Source organism: Helianthus annuus, chromosome 1 (genome assembly GCF_002127325.2).
Source record: "Helianthus annuus cultivar XRQ/B chromosome 1, HanXRQr2.0-SUNRISE, whole genome shotgun sequence".
Taxonomy (NCBI): domain Eukaryota; kingdom Viridiplantae; phylum Streptophyta; class Magnoliopsida; order Asterales; family Asteraceae; genus Helianthus; species Helianthus annuus.
Window position 1 is genome coordinate 137,201,974 of NC_035433.2, and position 20,520 is coordinate 137,222,493.

Sequence of the window (20,520 nt, forward strand, 5' to 3'; positions counted from 1 at the left end):
TTTTTTATTTGGTTAACTTTATAAAACAATTAAAAAAGTAAATAAAAATACTACATAAAAGAAGTAAATTAAATCCATTACATAACATAAATTAAAATTACATAACCTAAAAAAAAAATACGAATCCTAAAAAAATAAAACATTAAGGCGAAATAATCTACGACGCCCATTTTTTCTTAACTTTCTCTTTCATCCTCCGGTAAACCTCGCGTTCATCCTCCGGAACCGAGTCGAGATCCAACCTCATAATCCTAAAATCCTCCGCTCGAGCATGGTCGGCCGATAAGTTTTTCATATAACTATATTTTTCCGTCGTGAGCTCTTTGAACGAACGGAATTTGGATATCAACTCGTCCATTTTCGAAACGGCCCCGGAAGACGGTTGGTTCGAGCCGCCCGCTTTTCTCTTTTCGACCGCCTCTTTTTTTGCTTTGTCCCTTCCAGGGGGACGTCCCGACTCGTGAACGGCAAACACCTACTCGTCAAATTACGGTTCGTCGTTTATGTCTATGTGACAACGAGCGGTGGAGCCTCCCGCACTGTAACTTCCGGACTCGGAAGTTTTACTCCGTTTGGCGGTTGCGACCTCGTTTGGAATAGGCTTCCATTTGTTTTCTTTCTTTAAAACGTTCCATGCTCGGAGGTGTTGGAAAGGAGTTGTATTCTTATCATCCCACTTAGCCAAAGCAAGGTTGAGAATGTCCTCCTCGTTCCCACTAGGAGGATTAGTGTAATATTGGTTATAAATACCGCTAAAGCGGTTGATGACCTTGATCATTTTACGCCACTTACCAGAGACGGAATCGACATCGCGCATCGGGCCTTGCTCCATAATCGCGTTAAATTTCTCCATTATCACCTTCCAAAAACCACTACCCGTTTGGTTGTTCCCTAAATTTAAAAAAAAAATTGCCTTAGTAAAATAAAAATTTTATCTTTTTAGAATTAAATTTAAAAAAAAGTTTGTTTCATACCGATAATCGGGCAAGTTGAGGACTTAACCCACGCCATTGCTAGCGCCTCCTCCTCTAATTTTGTCCAAGGTCTCGCCTTTGGTTTCGAATCGCCTTTGGTTTCGACTACGGTTTCAACCGCCTTCCCCTTATTTTTTTTTGCGCTTGAGATTTTGAGGTGGCGAATCGGGACGACTTCTTCATCATCTACAAGTCGAACCGGCGATGTTGGCGGTTGGGATTCGAATTGCGCTTGACCCATTCAAACGAGTTGCGTAGTATCATTTGTTGGAGTGCTTGGAAATGTTGCATTTGTTGGAGTTGAGACATTTGTTTGAACGCGTTGGGTGATTGTTGGAAACCCGAAAAGGTAAATTGCGGAGACACCCATGAAGGATCGATAGTCCGAGTGTAACCGGGCGTCGAAAAAATGTTAGCTTGATTCGGGTTCGGGTTGGGATTGTTTGGGTCGAACGGATTCATGATTTTTTTTTAATAAAAAGATGGAGTTTTTTTTTTTTTTTTTTTTTTTTTTTTTTTTTTTTTTTTTATAAAAATGGATGAGAGAAGTTGGGAGATTTTGGATGAAGTTAATTTAAAAAAAATGGAAGAGGTGGGTATTTATTTAAAGTAAAGAAATCTTCTTTTTTTTATAATATAGCCGTTGTCAACGGCTCTTTTTCAAAGAAATTGGCCCGTCGCGAGCATCTGGAGGGTGACGGAGAGGAAGGGATGGGCCGCAGGGGGCAGTGTTAGACTGCGGGGTATGGGGCGGGGGTTTGGGCGTGGGTGGGCTGAAAACGCCCTAGCCACCACCCCGGGTGGGCATGGGTTTGGGCGTGGCCCCTATTTCGTGGGTTTCAAGCCGGGCGTGGGGCGGTCTGGCCAAGCTGACATGGCGGGTTTTGAATGGCCAAACTAGGCTAGCCGTTGGGCTAGCCGTTGGGCTATTTAAAAAAAAAAAACTTTTCTTCCTTTATAAATACTTTACAATATTTATCATTTTTCTCACACAACCTAAACGCAGAAGAAGGTACATCGCTCGTGAACGGGTTACCGCTAACGATTTGTTGGTAAGCGATTACTTCTCAGCTGAACCTAAGTATGATGAAAAAATGTTTAGGCGCCGTTTTCGTATGAGTAGAAACTTATTTTTAAGGATATCTAGAGATCTTGAGGAGAAGTATGTTTATTTTCAACAAAAACCCGATGTAACCGGGCAATTAGGAGGACGAAGGTAGAGCGGTCGTTACCTACTATGATGACGACGATTCCCAACCAGGTAACGTAACAGACCAAGATAAAGCGGTTAATGAATTTTGGATCAAGTCAAGGGATATACATCACAACCTTCGATCTGATTTGGTGGAACATGTTTCAACGATTCCTGGGTTCGAAACCGACGAAGACGACGAAGAATGATTGTTTTTTATTTTAATAATTATTATGTTTGTTTATGTATTTAAAAAAATATGTTTTTTTTATGTTTTTAATTAATTTAAATATATGTTAAAAAAAATGATGATGTGGCTAGGCCACGCCGGCCCAACCCACGCCCAACCCAAGCCCCACCATACCCCATTAAAACTTGGGTTTGGGTTAACATCCACGTGTCAGCAATTGCCCCAACCCACGCCCAACCCAAGCCCCGCCATACCCAGCAGTCTTAGGGTGCGACGCCGGGCCTAGCTGGGGCAGGCCGGCCCCCATACCTTCTAAAAACTCGTTTCTACTTTCTAATAACAGAATAACAAGAGAGAATTAAAAACCATTGATCAATGATAATTTATTTTTGTAGAATAGTAACTACCAATCCATTATATGGAGATCACAACCAGATTATTGTATTAGTAGATAGTAGATATATGTATAATAATAAAACTTGTATAGCTAATATTCAACTTATACATGTTAAATTATTATTTATCATATTCCTCATTTCCTAAGTTTTCTTAAATAAATTACACAATATAAAGTTATTCTATTTTCATAACGAATTATATCAACAAATTTTATCATAGCGATATGTATTTAGTTTGATAATTCGTCATGTTCTTTGGTCAAAATTATTAGTATCAACTACTGTATAGAGAATTTAAAGTACGGAATAAAGTAATACCTATTAAAGTAGATGTTTTACATGGCTTACCATGAGAAGGCTTCATACAAGGGTGAAATTCAACTTACACATTTTGGGGCATCGACCTCAACTATACTAGTGTCCATTTACTAATTAATGGGGACGGATGAAGAGAATATTATGTAAAATTATGGAAAGGCCTTTTTTTTTAACGGCAAATTAGGATCACTGACGGATCACTGGAGTATCATTGTGCCATCAGCGGAATCACCCAATCATATCTATCTCCACTAGACATAATGCCTATACACCAATTCAGGAGGAAACCCAATAAATATGGGAAAACCCCCTTGTGAGAATCGAACCCAGGACCTATTGGTCCCAAAGCTTTATCCCATCCCTAAAATGCCACTAGGCTATAAAGCCATGGACTATGGAAAGGCCTTTTAGAAGAGGTTATCATGAGTGAGGCTACTCGATTTAAAATACCTTATTTATTTTCAAAACCTTGTGTTGTTACTGATATAAATTGAAGTTGAATTGTTTATAAGCGTGCTACTCGAGGTTGACTCTCAAAAGGCTTAATTGAGCCGAGCTTAAATGAGAGTTTGAGTATAAATTGAAGTTTATTTAAAAAACAAGTCACAGATTGAGCTTCATATACCAAGTTGGGTTAGGCTTACATGTGTAAGCCAAGTTATTATTATAATTATTATATGATTATATATAATAACTTTTAGGGGCAACCCAATAGCGGTGACATGGGGTACTAACGTCGACACAAGGCGTTGTCACCCCTAATACTCTGATTTCTTGTAGTAAATTTCAAGACGATATCAAAATGTAGCCTTAAAATGGTAAAATTTGGTTGGCAACAAGTATCTATCCTTAGTTAAACCCGGTGGCAGACCCATATTTTGTTTTTTCAACGCGGTCCTTTTTTTGATGTTAAAACTTTTCAAAACCAAACGTTAGAATTTTCGGGTCAGTCGTTATTCGGGTTAGGTCGAGGGCGGTCCGGCGGCTCAGTTTAATAATACGGATTTTTTAAGATGAATTGTATTTTTATCAACTCGAATCAAATCAAGCCGAGCTCAAATAGACATATAAATTCGGTTAAATTGTTAATTCGAAATAACCTTCAAATTTATAAAATTCAAATAAACTGAATCGATTCACTCAACTAACTTATTATTAGATTGTTTTATACATTTAAACAACCATATATATTTTAGCATTATCTTGATTTTCTCATACAGAAAATTTAACATACCGTACTAAATTTTAAAAACATTGGGGGTATTGGGACCCGACCCACATAGTGTGGGTCCGTCCCTGGTTAAACCATTCTGTATATTTAATTTAAAAAAAAAGAGTTAACTGCCATTTTCGTTCCCGTGGTTTGTCCAATTATGTTAGTTTATGTCAAATTTCAAATTTGTACCATTTTCGTCCATGACATTCTTGAAACATGCCAGTTCCATCCAAAAAAACTAAGGTTAAATCGAATAATTAGACAAACCACAGGGATGAAAATGGCAGTTAACTCATGTTTTTTTGGACGGAACTGGCATGTTTCAAGAATGTCAGGAACAGAAATGGTACAAATTTGAAATTTGGTCTGAACTAACATAATTGGACAAACCACATGGACGAAAATGACAGTTAACTCTAAGAAAAAATGATATAACAATAGAAGAATACTCATATTTAAATGGAAACGAAGTGGGATATCCATGCAAGAGAGAGGCCAAGTCTTAAGTGAATGGGTCCATGTAGGCTTTGGCGGTGGCTGACTGGTTGGTTGTGCTCATGTGGACCATGTATTTGCTTTGGCGGTCGCTGCTGGTTCCTGGTTGTGTGCCAACAATCTTCTAACTATAAAAAGTCAACCCTTCTTTGTTTAAACCAAAAAAGTAACAGTCAAGATGGGTTACCCACAACTATTTACTTTTAATTCACGTGTTCAAAATTGATCAAATTTTATATAATCTTGGTCGTTGAAGTATGGAAAATGTCATATATTTTAGATCTCTTTATTAATGATTAAACCGAAGTTTCTGCACGGCATTAAAACCACTTATACTTGTTATATATCCTACGTACAAAGGCATGCATAAAAAAAATTAAAATTGGTGATACCGTTGAATTTATTAATTTAATAGTCACATATATTTTTCAAAATATTGGATCAGATCGCTTATGCCAAATAGGCTCATGTAGTCATGCTCATCTTGTGAGAGGTGGATCAAGTTCATCAAGTTGTTCATTCAAATTGTGGTCCAATAAAACCAGTCAGCGCTAAATTTTTTTTTCTTTTTTTAATTAATCAGGTCTCCCTAGACAATTAAAAGAGAATATTATTTCTGAAACTTTACATAACCGAAACCAACTCTTGGCTATATGTTGAATGGCACATAGATTAAGACAATTAAGTTAACTTTAAGTAAAGAGAAATGCTAGCTCTTCTTGTTTCAAAACCTCAGGGCCGGTTCAACTATTTTGGTGGTCTAAGGCGAAGTAAAATCTTGTGGCCTTTTTCCCAAAAAATGTATGTGATTGAAAGTTAAACTTGAAGGGCCCAAGTGTAATTATTTGAAAGATTGTGTTAAAATTTAAAAACAAGAAAAAAAATGGTGAACCAGGGATTTGAACCCGGGTCTCACCAACATCCATACATACACAAAACAACTACACTACAACCATCAATCTGTTAATAACCCACACCCTAAATCTTTTATAAATGGACTGTGGTTTCATCAAATTGTGGAGGCCCTACAGTTTTGGTGGCCCAAGGCCCAAGCCTCATTTGGCTTACTCTTGGGGCGACCCTGCAAAACCTATAAAGGAAATATATACAAAACACATTTCCATACTATAATTTAGTAACGTGTTGATGCTATATGTTGTTGTATCTTATGCATGAGGAGTTTTTCAAAAAAAAAAAAAGTTGAGTTTTTCAAAAAATGGTGAACTTGGGATTTCCACACTCTCTCTTTGTGTTAAAGAGCATTAAATAGGTTATGTGTTAACATGTTAACCTAATGTTAAAAGATTGAAATTAATTATTTTTTTCTTTTTTAGACCAAAAACCACTAAAAGATAAAATTAAATAAAGTTAATGGGATTAAACCATTTCTTTGAAGTGAGGCAAAGTGAAATGGAGAAAAAAGATTAATATGACACTTAGGTAGAGATAAAAGATAGGTTAAAGTATACTCAAAGACCAAAGGGCTAAGAATAAACATGGATTAAAATTTCACCAAAGATGAAGACTTTGCATTTATATAATCTACAAACGAAGTGTTATTTTTCCATTTTACATCACATTCCAAATATATGCTACTTGATTATTTTTATTATTGTTGCTGGTTTTATTATGAACTAGTTAATGCCACCGCCCGCGTTGCGGGGCGATGGCCGAATAATTCTCAATCAATTAAAAAAACACTATTATAGTTTTCTTAGGGAAAAAAAAACTAAAACAATGACAAGATCGTAGTTCTGAGCTCAGGGCAAAACTGTAGTTTGTAAGGATTAATGAGCGAGTTTTAGGAAGCTCCTTCACATGGAAAAAATTAAATCCAGTCAACTAATAAAAAAACACTTTTATAGTTTTGCTAAAAAAACTAAAACGATAGCAATACTTTAATTTGAACTGAGGGCAAAGTTGTATTTGTTGAGTTGGGTAAAATCTTAATTTGGCAAAAGTTAAAGTGATGGCAATACTATAAATTTGAACCGGAGACAAAATCGTAATATAACTTTGCACTAAGGACAAAATCGTAATTTTAAGCTGGGGACAAAACTATATTTTTAATTTGAGTTGGGGCAAAATCAAAATTTTGAACTGAGGGCAAATTCGTAATTTTGAATAGGGGCAAAAGCATAGTTTTATTTTGAACCGGGTAAAAACATAATTTTAAACTGAAGGCGAAAGCATAATTTTTGAAACGGGGCGAAAATGCAAAGTCGTAATTTTTAGTTTGGGGCAAAAGCAAAAATTATTTTGAACTGGGACCAAAATTGTAATTGTAATATGGGGATAAAATCATAATTTTGAAGCGAGGGCAAAATCGTAATTTTGAGCGAGTGATAAAAACATAATTTTATTTTGAGCTGGAGGCAAAAACGTAATTTTATTTTAAATTAAGGACAAAACCGTAATTTTAAAACGAACATAAAACAATTTTAAAACGAATATAAAACAATAAAACTGTTGGTCCAATAGGGAAGTGCCACGCAGCTATTCCCCCACTTCCTTTTTGTATATGTAGAGAATGTTGTTGTCGTCGTTTTTATCATTAAGAGTCTAAGATGTACGTAGTGAAAATAAAACTGTAAAAGAATAAACATGGATTCAAATTTCACCAAAAATGAAGACTTTGCATTTATATATTATCTACAAAGGAAGTTTTAGTTTTTTTATCTACAAAGGAAGTTTTAGTTTTTTCATTTGATATATGTTATTTTTTCATTTGATATATCGTATTCTAAATTTAAGCCACTTGATTATTATTATTATTATTATTATTATTATTATTATTATTATTATTATTATTATTATTATTATTATTATTATTACTAGGTTAGAACCCCGTGTAATACACGGGTTGAATAAAGGTAATTTTATATACCAAATAACAAAAAAAATATATCTTTAAAAACCTCGTTTATTACACGGGTTGAATAAATGTAATTTTATATACCAAATCATAAAAAAATATATCTTTAAAAATCTTGTTTATTACATAGGTTGAATAAATGTAATTTTATATATTAAATAATAAAAAGTTATATCTTTAAAAACCTCGTGTATTGTACGGATTGAGTAAATTTAATTTTATATATTAAATAATGAAAAAGTTACATTTTTAGAAAACCCCATATATTATATGTGTTGAACACATGTAACTATATATACCAATCAATAATTACATCTAATTTTATATACCACAAAATAAAAAAAAAAGTTATATTTTTAAAAACCCGGTGTATTACACGTGTTGCATAAATGTAATTTGGTATAGTAAATAATAAAAGTATTATATCTTTAAAAAAACCTCTTTTATTATACAGGTTGAATGAATCTAATAAAAAAATTATATCTTTAAAAAAACTAACGGATATAATCGATATATGATGGATGGGATGGTTGTAGTGATGATTCTTATAAATGTCATGTAAACATAGTGAATACTGTATTTGAGTTGAGAGTTGAACACGAAAATAAAAGTATAGAACCAATAAAAATTGATTAATATTTTTGTTTACCCCTTATAAACATTTAGGCTGGAGGGTGTGGTCATATAGCGCCCCGGGGCGCTATAGTTACTGAGTTGGCGGGGGTGGCGCCCCCACACCCTCCAGCCTTATAAAATAGGTTCTACCCTTAACTACTTTAGTTAAATAAAATAAATAAATCATTTACATTATATTAATTTATATTTAGTGTACATCTTTTGTTAATTTCAGAATAAATAATTTTGAAATCTACAAATAAACATATTTCAATTTTTTATATGTGAAATATAATTAAGGCAATGCATATATTTAATTACATGTAGTTATTATCTCACAAGGCCTTTTAATTTTAATAATATTTTAAAATAACTTTATAACACATATATGAATTGTTCTATTATCAAATACGTTATTATTTTATATTATATTTTAATTAATAACTTTCTTTATTAATACGTATTTATAGACTTTTAATTTTAATAAACTAGAGGGTAGGCCCGTGCGGTGCACGGCATAACCAACAGTTAGTGTCCTTCATTTTGTGGTGCGTTCGGGAAAAATGTTTATGCATGGATAAAAGGTAATTAGCCAAAAGACAATGTAAGAGAAGCCATACAAAACGTCATAAGAGCTTGTACCATAAGCCGGCCACACAAAATTTAAGGCGTGCATAGCACAGGAAACTTTGTTTGCGGAATGTGTTTAAGAACAAACATGTATGCCAAGTCTAAAAACATACATTACAGAAAAAAAACTTAAAGGAGTTCATAAAGCTTCCGGTTTTATTCAATAATTCACGAAATCTTCTGCCGCTAATGCATGCCCATGTAGTCGCCCTCCCCCTTAGTAGTTTCTTGTCTACAACAGGTTTAAGCAAGTAAACATAAGCAAAGGCTATGAATTAGTCAAATCAAATATCTTAACATATGTGCACGCATGACTCTCCATACATGACTAACCCATAAAAATCATAGAGAGAACTCACTACCATATGAAAACCTTAAATCATATTACAATATGCTACAATAAATTAAATAAAACCAGACTAAATTGTAGCTGCCTAAAAACTTGAAATGAATATTAAACGAACTTAAACATAGATAAATGAAGGTAAATGAACACACATAAACAAATTTTTAAGTGAACGAACGTTTATGAACTTATATAAACTAACGAAGCATGTGTTCATATTTGTTCATTTAATTAATGAACAAAAAAAATTGTTCATGTTCATTCGTTTATTAAGAACATCCGTATCGGTTCGCTTGCAGGCCTACCCACAACTCTTTTAATGAAAGTAAGACTTATTCAAAGCATTATAGAACATACCTTCCATGTTTTTGAAGCAAAGATCTCCTAATAGCTTGAGTTGGATGAGCAGTGAACACTAAATCAACTGTTTGATTTTTCAATGAATCAAAAACCTCTTGAGGTGATTTTTTAAGCTTATTCACAAGTCTCTTAAGAGTTTCTTCATTGGATGAGTTAAAATATCATATCTTGCTGAAAAATGTCGGTGTTGGTTCATTCTTAAGAGATGTCGATTAATGTATTCAGATGAATATATTAGGCCCATTTGTACATTATTACATGGCCTATAATTCAAATCCAGATAAGCTATTAACCAAGCTTTGAAAATTGAAATTATAACTAATAAGGCTACTCAATTGGGTTCAAAGGAGGTATATATTGGTATGGGTGCATAAACTACTAAGTTGTACACATGCGTCCATAGTTAGGAAATTATGAAAAAGATATGAAGTAATGTAAGGGAATTGACCATTAATTTTTTTCACGATTATAAATAAAATAATATATGTCAAACCTAATATTACTACCTACCTTATTTGAAAAAATAAATAAATAACTATATGCTTATAGGCTAAATATATACCTTTCGCCTGGAGCGCTACCCACAGAACCATCTGAATAAGAACCTTCATAAGTAGGACGACTGGGAAACTGTTACACCCCGATTTCCACGTGTTTCACCGGTGGGCCCGGTGGGGGATTACCGTGACGTAGTTGGCAACAATATAGTCAAACCACAATATTTAAATGCACAGCGGAAGCATAAAGATAAATTATATTTCAACCACTGATTGTAATATCCAAGTATCACGAGTAGTCGAAACAATCCACAGGGGATCAAAATAAAATATAAATATTGTTCAACAGATATTGGCATCCCAAGCTTGCGAGACTCTAACGATGCTAAGGAGTGGCCAGCCTATTACGAGTAGAACCTGCATTAATCTTTTTGGGGAAAATACGTCAGTTTACACTGGTAAATACATTCAACCGACACTTTTGTAAAATGTTTAATAAAATTGATTTGAATGCACAAGGCACAAACTCTTTATAACTTGGGATAATTTATAATTAAATCTTGTAAAAGAATTACATGTTCACTATGCGTTCGGTCGCCCGGGTCGTGCCGGGTTTAAGGTTAATAGACACGCCACAAAGCATAAAGCCGTGGCAGGAAAACCAACGGTTATACCTTTAATAATATAGACACATTACGGGTGTACGCCTACACCCGTGTGTCGGGGTCGTGGCCATTTCGTAAAATGATGCCAAGGATATCCGGGACATGGTCATTAAGCTCCCAAAGGCGTAAAGCCAACAAAACTAATTTTTAAACGAGTCACATTGAAATCACCCGACTACTAATGAGTTGGGGTCAATTGCCCGACCAGGCGGTATTTTAAATACCGTAACCCAAGCCCGTATAACGGAAAATAAGTTAAAAGTATTTACCTGAGCAAGTAATATCCTTAATAAACAAATGCAAGTTTCTTTTACTGGTCTCCTATTCTGGAACGAAGGTTTAAACAACCTATTAGAATCCTAACGGGTCTTTAATTTAGCCTTAGCTTAGACCGGTCAGTTTCAAAGGATATATACGGTTTAGTCGCGTGAAAGGCGAAAACCGGGAATGGAATGTGGTTTGGACCCAACAAGTTTAAAGACTTGTTTTATATGGGTATTATAACCACTCTCTGGATTTTGAGGTAAAAAAAAATAAGGTTTGACCCATTTCGGCTAGTTTATGTAAACTAGTTACATAAACCGAACCGTGCGCGCAAAAGGCGTAACGGGTAACCGTAAGAGTCCTTGTCACACCCCCAAATTACCACCTAGGGAATGTCCCTGTTAGGCGTGTGACGACTAGCAATGAGCCACCAATTACATTGAATCACAAGTTTGAAATAAAATTCCATCATTTAATAACACTGAAATCCCAAACATAAGTTGTTCAAAAACCATAAGTTCAGCGGAAGCGTTAATGTATCATACTGTAAATACTATCCAAACAACCACAATGAATGAATGTCTGATAAATAAGTTTATTAATGTAACCATGACCACTCTCGCCCTCCAGCCAGCAAGTTCCTGCGTTCCAAGTACCTATGGGCCTGCGAGCATGTAACACACGTATCAGACAAAGCTGGCGAGTTCACAGTTTTAGAAAACGTTTGTTACCCGTTGTATGTAAAACAGTTCAATAACCAATGCAAGTAATATTGTTAATATCTCAATTCCGAACAATGACGGCTCCTGAAATACACGACTGCCCTTCCCACGTACTCCTATCTAGTACTGGGCCAGACTGGGTCATTAGTTCACCTCCGTCCTCTACAGGCACGGGGTGAGGGTGCCAAACCTAAGTAGCGCTACTAACTAATACCCGATGAGGGACTTACAAAAGATGATAGGTGAGAATATTAACCAATATACTCGTTTTTACCCAAAGACTCATCCCCCCATGGGATACCCACTGACTGTCCCCAACCACTGGGACGCATGCTCGAATGTAGTGAACTCACCTTGGATTGCTCGGTAGAATTAGTTACTCGTTTAACAACAGTGATTTACCAAGCCCTATGATAGTTACACATAACAGTCAGTTTGCATACAAGCACAACACGTATCATTTCTCATTTAATCATCAGCTGGTGTACATGAATACAAATGTTCACATTCATCACTAGACATGGTGTACCAATTAGTCAAGCACAATATCTTTCGGTTCACATTTATCCTTCGGTTCACAGTTATCATTCGACACAGTAGTCATCTTTCGATTCACAGTTATCATTCGACACATTAGTCATCTTTCGATTCACAGTTATCATTCGACACATTAGTCATCTTTCGATTCACAGTTATCATTCGGCACAGTAGTCATCTTTCGATTCACAGTTATCATTCGGCACATTAGTCATCTTTCGACAGACTCATCTTTCGGTCAACAACAGTTATGTTTCGATACACTCATCTTTCGATCACAACAGATATGTTTCGATCATAGTTATCTTCCGGTCAACTGTTACCTTTCGGTCACAGTTAACAAACAGTTACAGCATCTTTCGGTTACAGTAACCCTAATCATACAATCCGACAATTACGTTTTGTGTTTTCACCAGAAGTCAGTCCGTGAACGTGTGTGAATGAGTGCATACTTGTGTTCTAATGTACGATATGATATTCAAACAAATCACGATAACCGAACAACAATAATCAGTAGCCTATCCGATTGGCTAGAATACAACCGATTAACATTAATCCAACCGATTAACCCTAGTCCGGTTCTACAACAACCCGAAACCATTCATCACATTAACCCTAATCGGTTGAAACAGGAACGTGGAACAATAACATCAATCAACATTATATCACAGAAATCGTCAATCAATCACCTACTTGTTAAACCCTAGTTCCATGCATGAACTATCTATCAACAAGATCATGTAATTGAGAGCATCACATAGGAACAATATGCAAAGGATTATACTAACCGAATGACGGATGAGAATATGATGATGATCACAACAGGAGGTTCTTGATTACTGCCGTCGCCCAAAAGGTTTCTAGGGTTTGGAATATGATTAAGTGTTTTGTGCTAGACATCTACGTAACGTTTTATAACATTGATGGGGGTTTGGGCCGGTACCGAGTTGGGCCGAAAGTTAAGGCCTTACATCGAAGGATTGATTCTTGTCTCGAAGGATCCTTCCTAGTCCGAAAGATTGTCGAAGGGTCCTATCCTGGGTCGAAGGATAGGTCTTGGGTCGAAGGATAGATCTTTCGGTCGAGGAATCCTTGGTTGAAAGATGTGTTAGCATAAATCAAGTATTTCAATGCGTTACTCACTAACAAGTTTGCAACACTAGCACAATGATCTAGGATATGTAAATACAACAAAGGAGTCGGGGAATAGGATAATACTAACCTCAAGAAGTCGGGTTGTCACATCATCCCCAACTTGAAAGAAATTTCGTCCCGAAATTTAGCAAATAGGTAAAAGGGAGTGAAGCGACAATTCAAGATCGTTGTGGAATTTCCTCAGGTGTTACAGTCCTACACAAGTTTCCTAAGTTAATATGCTTTAAAAAGGTTGTGGTATCAGTAGGATACCTTCCATAATGCCCGTAACGAGTTTAAATCCATTATATGCCCCGTAGGGGTATTTTGGTCATTTTAAAGGTTATAAAAGGGGTTTCTGAGTTCTACAGGAAATCTGAGTTTTCCGAATGGCTTATAAAGTCCAAAATACTCTATTTATTGTTTAAAATCAGTAGCAACTGGAATCGGGTCAAAATACCTTGTAGAACTCAAGTTATGTTCAAAAAGGGTATATTCGATATTTACCGAACCGATGCCATAACCACAGGTTATGAGCAGGCTAAAAATGATTAAAAATCTTTAAAAATCCCAAAATATCATTTTACATCAGTGTGTAAAAGGTTTGGTGTCGAAATTTGGGTTTAGATAGGCGTTATGCTAATTGCGCCGTTTAATTACTAAAGTTTCCGTAATTGCGCTATTTAGCATAACTCCTATTCTGGACCTCGGATTGACGTAAAATTTTTGGGACATGCTTAGAAATCAGTAACTAAGGTTATTGTCCTTTCACGTTTCCAAAATTCTCGTTTTAAAGTAAAAAGGGCGTTACGGTCAACTTTTAAGTATTTAACGGAAACGTGCAAAAGACTCGGACAAACAACGAACCGGTCACAGAGGGTTATACCATCATGTAACCTGGTCCTAAGAGAATCCTAAGGCATATCTAAATCATACCATAATGGGTCAGAACTGAAGTCAAAGCAAAAGTCAAAGTTTTACGACTTTCGGCTCCGAACCGGGTCAAAACAGTAAATGGTCGGATCAAACAAGCTTAGACTAGTTAATATACTTATTATCATGTTATATGAGTGTTAAAACAGGTTACACGCTATCTACATTACTGATTATGCATAAAATCGCAAAATAGCATTCTGTTGACTTTTTCTAAGCAAGTTTGACTCGACATTCGGACTAGTTAGAGTGGGAATCAGAGGGTGCCCTTTTAGGGGTTTAAAGCCTACATGATTACCAGCATATAACTACCTTTGATTCGACAAACCACTGGACCATTTGTGATTTATCGTAAAGTCAATCGTTAATTACGACGGATTGACTTTTAAGCTATAACTATGCGTAAACTGAACTAAGAAGGGTGGAGCATACTTACAAGAGTCCTATGCACGACCAGGGATGAGCAAAGAAGGCACTTGAGCTCCAGGAATGATCAGAAGAATTGTTTGAAGGTGTGATGAACAATGGTGCACTAGATGGCCTTTTATAGCGTTTCACACCTTAGATCATTGATAACTAAGGCTACAAGTGTTCTTGGATGATCACCAAGTGTCCCTGAGTGCTAGGGGCCGTTCAGGGGGCGCCCATGCTCTCATAATGGCACTCTAAGTCGGTTAAAACAGCAAACAATGAACCTGTCCGCATTTTCTGCATCTGGCGGTCTAATGCGGCCCGCGTAAGAGACCACTTAACTCTTACGCGGGTCGCCTGAATCTGTCTGACATGCCCATATCTTCTACTGGCCATGCGGCCCGTGTGAGGTTGCTTGGATCACTAACGCGGCCTGCCAGAGATCAATTTTCCAAGATTTTCAAATCTTTTGTAATCATTGACCTGGCCTTTCGGTTTCGAAGGGGTAACTTTGCGATTTGGGCCTCGCTTATTTGCGTATAAGGGCCTCGGAATTTCTACCCAACATATTAACCCTTGGTTAATTTATTATTACCCGAAAAGTCTTATCTTTCAATGTTTGACGCTTTTAACCCTTTTTAACGAATTCGATCATAACTTTCTCGTTTTGAATCGGAACTTCGCGAAATTTATATCGCGCATTCTAGTGAGTATAATTTACCATTACAAAGCCTTGGGTATGCCCAAAGGTCACTCAGAGGTATAACTTAAACATGTTGACACATTTGGCCCCTGTAGTTTGTAATTCCTCACTTTCTCCCACAATTCGTTCCGTACGATCCATGATTCATTCGTTTGAAGGTACGAGCATCATTTAGGGCTACTGTACAGTATATTTATCCCTCGTTGACATTTTTAACCCTCGAATTTACATACTTTCAATGTTTGTCAACTTTAGTCCTTTATTTAGTATTTAACACCACGTGTAAACTTAAGACACGTGTCAATACATTATTGGACGCAAAATCTCGAGGTGTTACAGAAACAAAAAAAGGAAATGTTAGGCAGAACTTTAACTTGGATGATGTATATATTAGTAGTTCATATTCCATTATTTTGTACTAAAAACTTGATAGAATGTAACTTCGTTCAAGTATTGACATAGTGTTGGTGCAGTTGTCTGTCGACTACATCCTCGTTCGAGTCTTAGTTAAAGAAAGACAAGCCACTACTAGTTTAACTACGAATTGACTGCGGCAATATCCAAGGGGGAGTTTGTTGATGCATTTATTGTCTATCGCCTTCGTCAATTCGTGTCGTAGTGAAAAGCCGGAAGAAATCAAGCTCATAATGTCACAAGTAGATAAAATTAGCAAGGTGTCATTTTGGTAATTAATGAGAAATCTCATTAATTCCAATCACATATAAATAGGAGAGTTATGTCATAAGTTGTAAGGCTTGGAAGACTTTTAGAAGACTTAGCTCTCATTTGGTGTATTTGGTGATTCAAGTTTAGAGAGAGAAAGTCTAGAGAGAGAAAGTCTTTGTATACGTGTTTCTTGTACCGAACTTGTCATATCTTGCAATGGATTCACGTTTCTAGTACGTTATTGTGTGTTCGGTCATGCACGTTCACGGATTCCGCACGTCGAACGTTCGTTACGCAATCAAACGGCGTCAAAACCGGTCCTACAAGTGGTATCAGAGCTAGGAGCTCGATTGCACGATCAAACACATCGTTTTCGTACCAGATTTCAGCTGATTCAGATCCGATTTCATTAAATTGTTCATCTTCTACCTATTTTTCACGTTTTTTTTCGGAAATTCGTCAAATTGAACGTGATTTCATGGTCCGATTCGTCTGAATTTTTAACATGTTGTGCGAAAATACTTGAATTGCAACCCTACCAAGTTTCAGATCGAAACTCCAAGCCGTTTAGGAGAAATCGCAGTTTTTTCGTTCGGATTTGCGTCACACAAACAGGTCCGCTCGTCCATGGTTCGCTCATAGGGTCAACATATCAGGTCTGCTCATGTATCAAAATACAGGTTCGCTTATAGGTTGAGGAGATTCGCTCATAGTGTTCATTATTTGTGATGGTTCGCTTATAGGTAAACAGTCAGGTTCACTCATTGTGCTTTAATCAGTGGTCCGCTTATTGTTACATATTTGGTTCGCTCATAATGTCATAGCCTGTAAGGTTCGCTCATAGGACATTATTCAGGTCCGCTCATATTGTTCGATAGTGGTTCGCTTTTGTGTCATCGTTGTCGGTAGGTTGATTGTTTGGCCTATGATACACCGACCCACTAACTAGAAAGGCCCAATCAAAGTGTTCCACCCACTTATTGTTTGTTTGTAGAAAGTCACTAAATAAAGGCCCAATCACAGCCCATAATTGTCGGTTGGTTGTTGTTATTGAGATCACGTGAAGTTTTAAAACGGCCCAATCAGAAAATAGTGTTGATTTGGTGAAAATTGTTGTGTAGTGTTATTAATCAAGTGGTTGTTCGAGTTTAAAGTGCATCAAATCGAGTGGCAATCCAAAGAAGTTGCCACCTCATTCTAATTAGTGTTGTTTGAATTGTTTCAGGTAATTTGTCAAGCATCAGATACTCGTACGAGCGAATTCACACTTGATCCGTTGTCGCCTAATCTTTGATAGTTATTTGATTGTGTGAATTTCAGAATTATTTGAAAATCCGTTTTTGTGAATCTTTTCATTACCTAATCATGAATACTAATTTCTTTAATATGACTCAAGAAACATCTGATAGAATAAAAGTATTAAAGAAAGAATTTGATTCATTTTCAGGTTATCCAGGAGAAAGTACAAAGTGTATCATTGAGAGATATAAACATCTTGTTCGTTCAATGTCCAAAATTGGTATAACCAAAGGACCAGAAGAATGAGTTGAAAAATTTGTCAGTGCTTTACCTCAAGAAGAATGGGAAAATTATATATTGAACTTGAAAATTTCTGGAGAATTTTCTCAACTGACAATTTGTCCATTCATTGAAAAGATTGAAGAACAAATGATGATAAATGCTGAAAAGAAGAAAAGTCAAAATGATGTCCAAAGAGCAAAGGAAGAAAAAGCTTCAAAAGTTGAAGAATCTGTGAAGAATGAAACTTCAAATTCTACATCAGTATGCTTTACATGTGACAACTTAAAGACAGAAAATGACAAACTCGTGAAAGATGCGGAAAGTTTGACTTTGGAAGTCAAAGAGCTGAAAAATAGGAAGCAAACTGATGATAATCAGATTCTTGTTTTGCAGGGAAATTGTGAGAAACTGAAAGCTGAAAATGACAAACTGTTAAGTAACTTGAACAGTTTGACATTTGAAAACAAGAAGTTGAAAGAAAAAGGAAAAAATTTTGAAGAGAAAGTTAAAGGTTTTGAAATTGAAAAAACAAAAATTGAGAAAGATTTTCAAAATCAAATGAAAATTCTTGAAGATGGGAGAGATGTGTTTAGCAAAAACAACATTGAAAAACAGAAAATGATAAATTCCCATCTTCAGAAAATTATAAAATTGGAGAAAGAAGGTGAATGTGCTAAAAAGAAAATCAAAGAGTTGGAAAAAGAGCTTGAAAGCAAACAGAAATCTTCAGAAGATTTGGATTTCTGGATAAAGCTTGAGAATAAGAATTTGAAAGCTAATGAAACGAAATTTCAGGAACAGATAAAAGCTTTGGAAAATGAAAAGTCTGTCCTTGAAAACGTGAAGAATGAGAATGAAAATTCCATCAAGTCTCATCTTGTTAGAATATCTCAACTTGAAAACGAAGTTGTGAATTCCAGGAGTAAGATTGATGAACTTGAGAAGAAATTGATAGGTTTTGTGACTAAATCAGACAGTTTGAATTTTCCCTGTCCAAAACCAATCAATTCTGTTCCAATAACTGACGATGTCACAAACTTTGACAATGTCAAAGTTGAAGATTGCGATGAGAAATCTGATGATGTAAATGAAAAAATAGAAAAACAAAAATTGTTTTTGAAATTGAAAGAAAAATTTCAGAAAACTGTTCTACAATCGACTGAAAAGGGAGAATGCTCTAAGCAAAAACCTTTGAAGAAGAAGTGGAACAAAAACAAAAAGATAATAAAAGTTCATCAGGTCGATTATCCAATCGTAATGAAAAATTACAAAAAGTAAAAAATGAAAACTCAAAAAGTGTTGGTAATAAGTGGTGCAGGTCAAACCACAGTGCAGAAAAGTCAAATCCAGCAATAAACATGAGGAAGGAATATCACCAAGCCAGACAATGCTATGATCTGAGTGTTTGGTGTGAAGGTGGTATACGGTACGATAACAGAGTGTGTTACCGATGCGGTTATCAAGGACACATTGCTGTTAACTGCCGGAATTGGAGTTATGAGACCAGAAGATGCTACAATTGCCAAATCAAAGGTCACATTGCCAGAGATTGCCCAAGGAGATCGAATGAAAGATTGAGGGCTAAGTCTCAGAAATTGGCAAAGATTCCAGTCAAAGTCAAGCCTCATGAACAGAAGGTTCTAAAACCTAAAGTTCAAGATCAGACAAGTCAAGAAAAGAAAGTTAAACTTTCTCAAGGGCAAAGGACAGACTGAGGAAGAAGAGGAAGAAAGCTCGAGAGTATTTGGAAAAGATTTTGTCCTCGGGTTCATCCGTTGGAAAGAATAAGAGTTCTAATGAATCAACTTCATCGGCTGCAAAGTCAAGCAAGAAGAATTCATCAGATACTAATCTGAGGACGAAAGAGGAAAAGAAGAAGATGAAAGGTGTCGGCGATGAATCTGGCTCATCTAAGTCAGACAAGCCACACTCAGGCAATGATTCTGGTTCGTCAAAGCCAGAAGAGCCATTGGTTGAGGTAAAAAAGGAGAATTCAGTTTTAACAATGGATGATGCAAATTTTCCACCATTGTTGAATAAGAATTCAAAATCACCCAAGGACCGTCAGGCTTGGGTGAATTTGTTTAAATGAAAAACCTGACTTGCCGGAGTTCCCAGGTTGGTAAGCGTGGAACATGAATCGGCACATTTCTTGAGAAACTTCACTCCGATGATTTTTCGTTTTACATGTGGTAAATCAGGGACATTAAGTTGTACTTGATTTTCTACAAGTGATGTTTGAGATCTAAAACTGAATTTGTTAAATCTGTCATGTGGAGGAAAAAAACAAGGTGATGAAGTAACCCCGTACCTACAAATGTTTGGTAAACAAACTAATTTTTTCGGAAAAACCATTTTGATTAAAACAAACTTAAGTGTTTTGAAATCACAATGGGAAAATAGTTTGTTGTGAGGGGGAGTTCTGATTGTTTACGCCATGTGGATGGAGAATTGATGCGATTCTCATCAAGTTGTCAACTTTGTATAGTTTGTTTCAAATTTTCCCAGAAAATCAAAATTGAAACATATTTTGATTTTAGGGGGAGAAAAATTTAAAAAAAAATCAGAAAATTTGAAAAAAGACAAAAACATGATAAAACTGAAAAATGAGTTTTGGTTGCATAAAAGAGGAAATGATAGTACATCAGTGAACTATCACAACACGCTAAAGAATTGGAATGTTTAAAAGTGATAAACAATCTTACTGCGGATGTGTCAGTAGGTTTTCACACATTTAGTAAATTGAAACGAGATATAAACCTAAATTCGAACTTGCTTAATTCGTGGGTAACTATTCTTGGATATATGGGTAACCCCCGAAATCTTGTTTGAAAGGTCCCGTATTCTGAGATACTAGG

General features: G+C 35.9%; 1 protein-coding gene and 1 long non-coding RNA gene across 2 annotated transcripts; both read right to left on the reverse strand.

Moving 5' to 3' along the window:
- Positions 1-157: 157 nt before the first annotated feature.
- LOC118491555 (glutathione S-transferase T3-like) lies at positions 158-1,215 on the reverse strand. The gene is made up of 3 exons (XM_035989415.1): positions 975-1,215; positions 587-891; positions 158-475 (listed from the first exon to the last, which is right to left on the reverse strand). The coding sequence occupies exons 1-3, from the start codon at positions 1,213-1,215 to the stop codon at positions 158-160; spliced, it is 864 nt and encodes a 287-aa protein (XP_035845308.1).
- Positions 1,216-8,885: 7,670 nt separating this feature from the next.
- LOC110940270 lies at positions 8,886-9,838 on the reverse strand. Its single transcript, XR_002592952.2, has 2 exons — positions 9,607-9,838; positions 8,886-9,135 (listed from the first exon to the last, which is right to left on the reverse strand). It is a non-coding gene; the product is annotated as an uncharacterized LOC110940270 (long non-coding RNA).
- Between the last annotated feature and the right edge of the window lie 10,682 nt (positions 9,839-20,520).

Coding starts and splice junctions, on each gene's coding strand:
- LOC118491555 (XM_035989415.1), bottom strand. CDS start 1,215: ATGGGTCAAGCGCAATTCGAATCCCAACCGCCAACATCGCCGGTTCGA. Junction 892..974: donor CTCAACTTGCCCGATTATCG/GTATGAAACAAA, acceptor TTTTAAATTTAG/GGAACAACCAAACGGGTAGT. Junction 476..586: donor GGAAGCCTATTCCAAACGAG/GTCGCAACCGCC, acceptor TTTGACGAGTAG/GTGTTTGCCGTTCACGAGTC.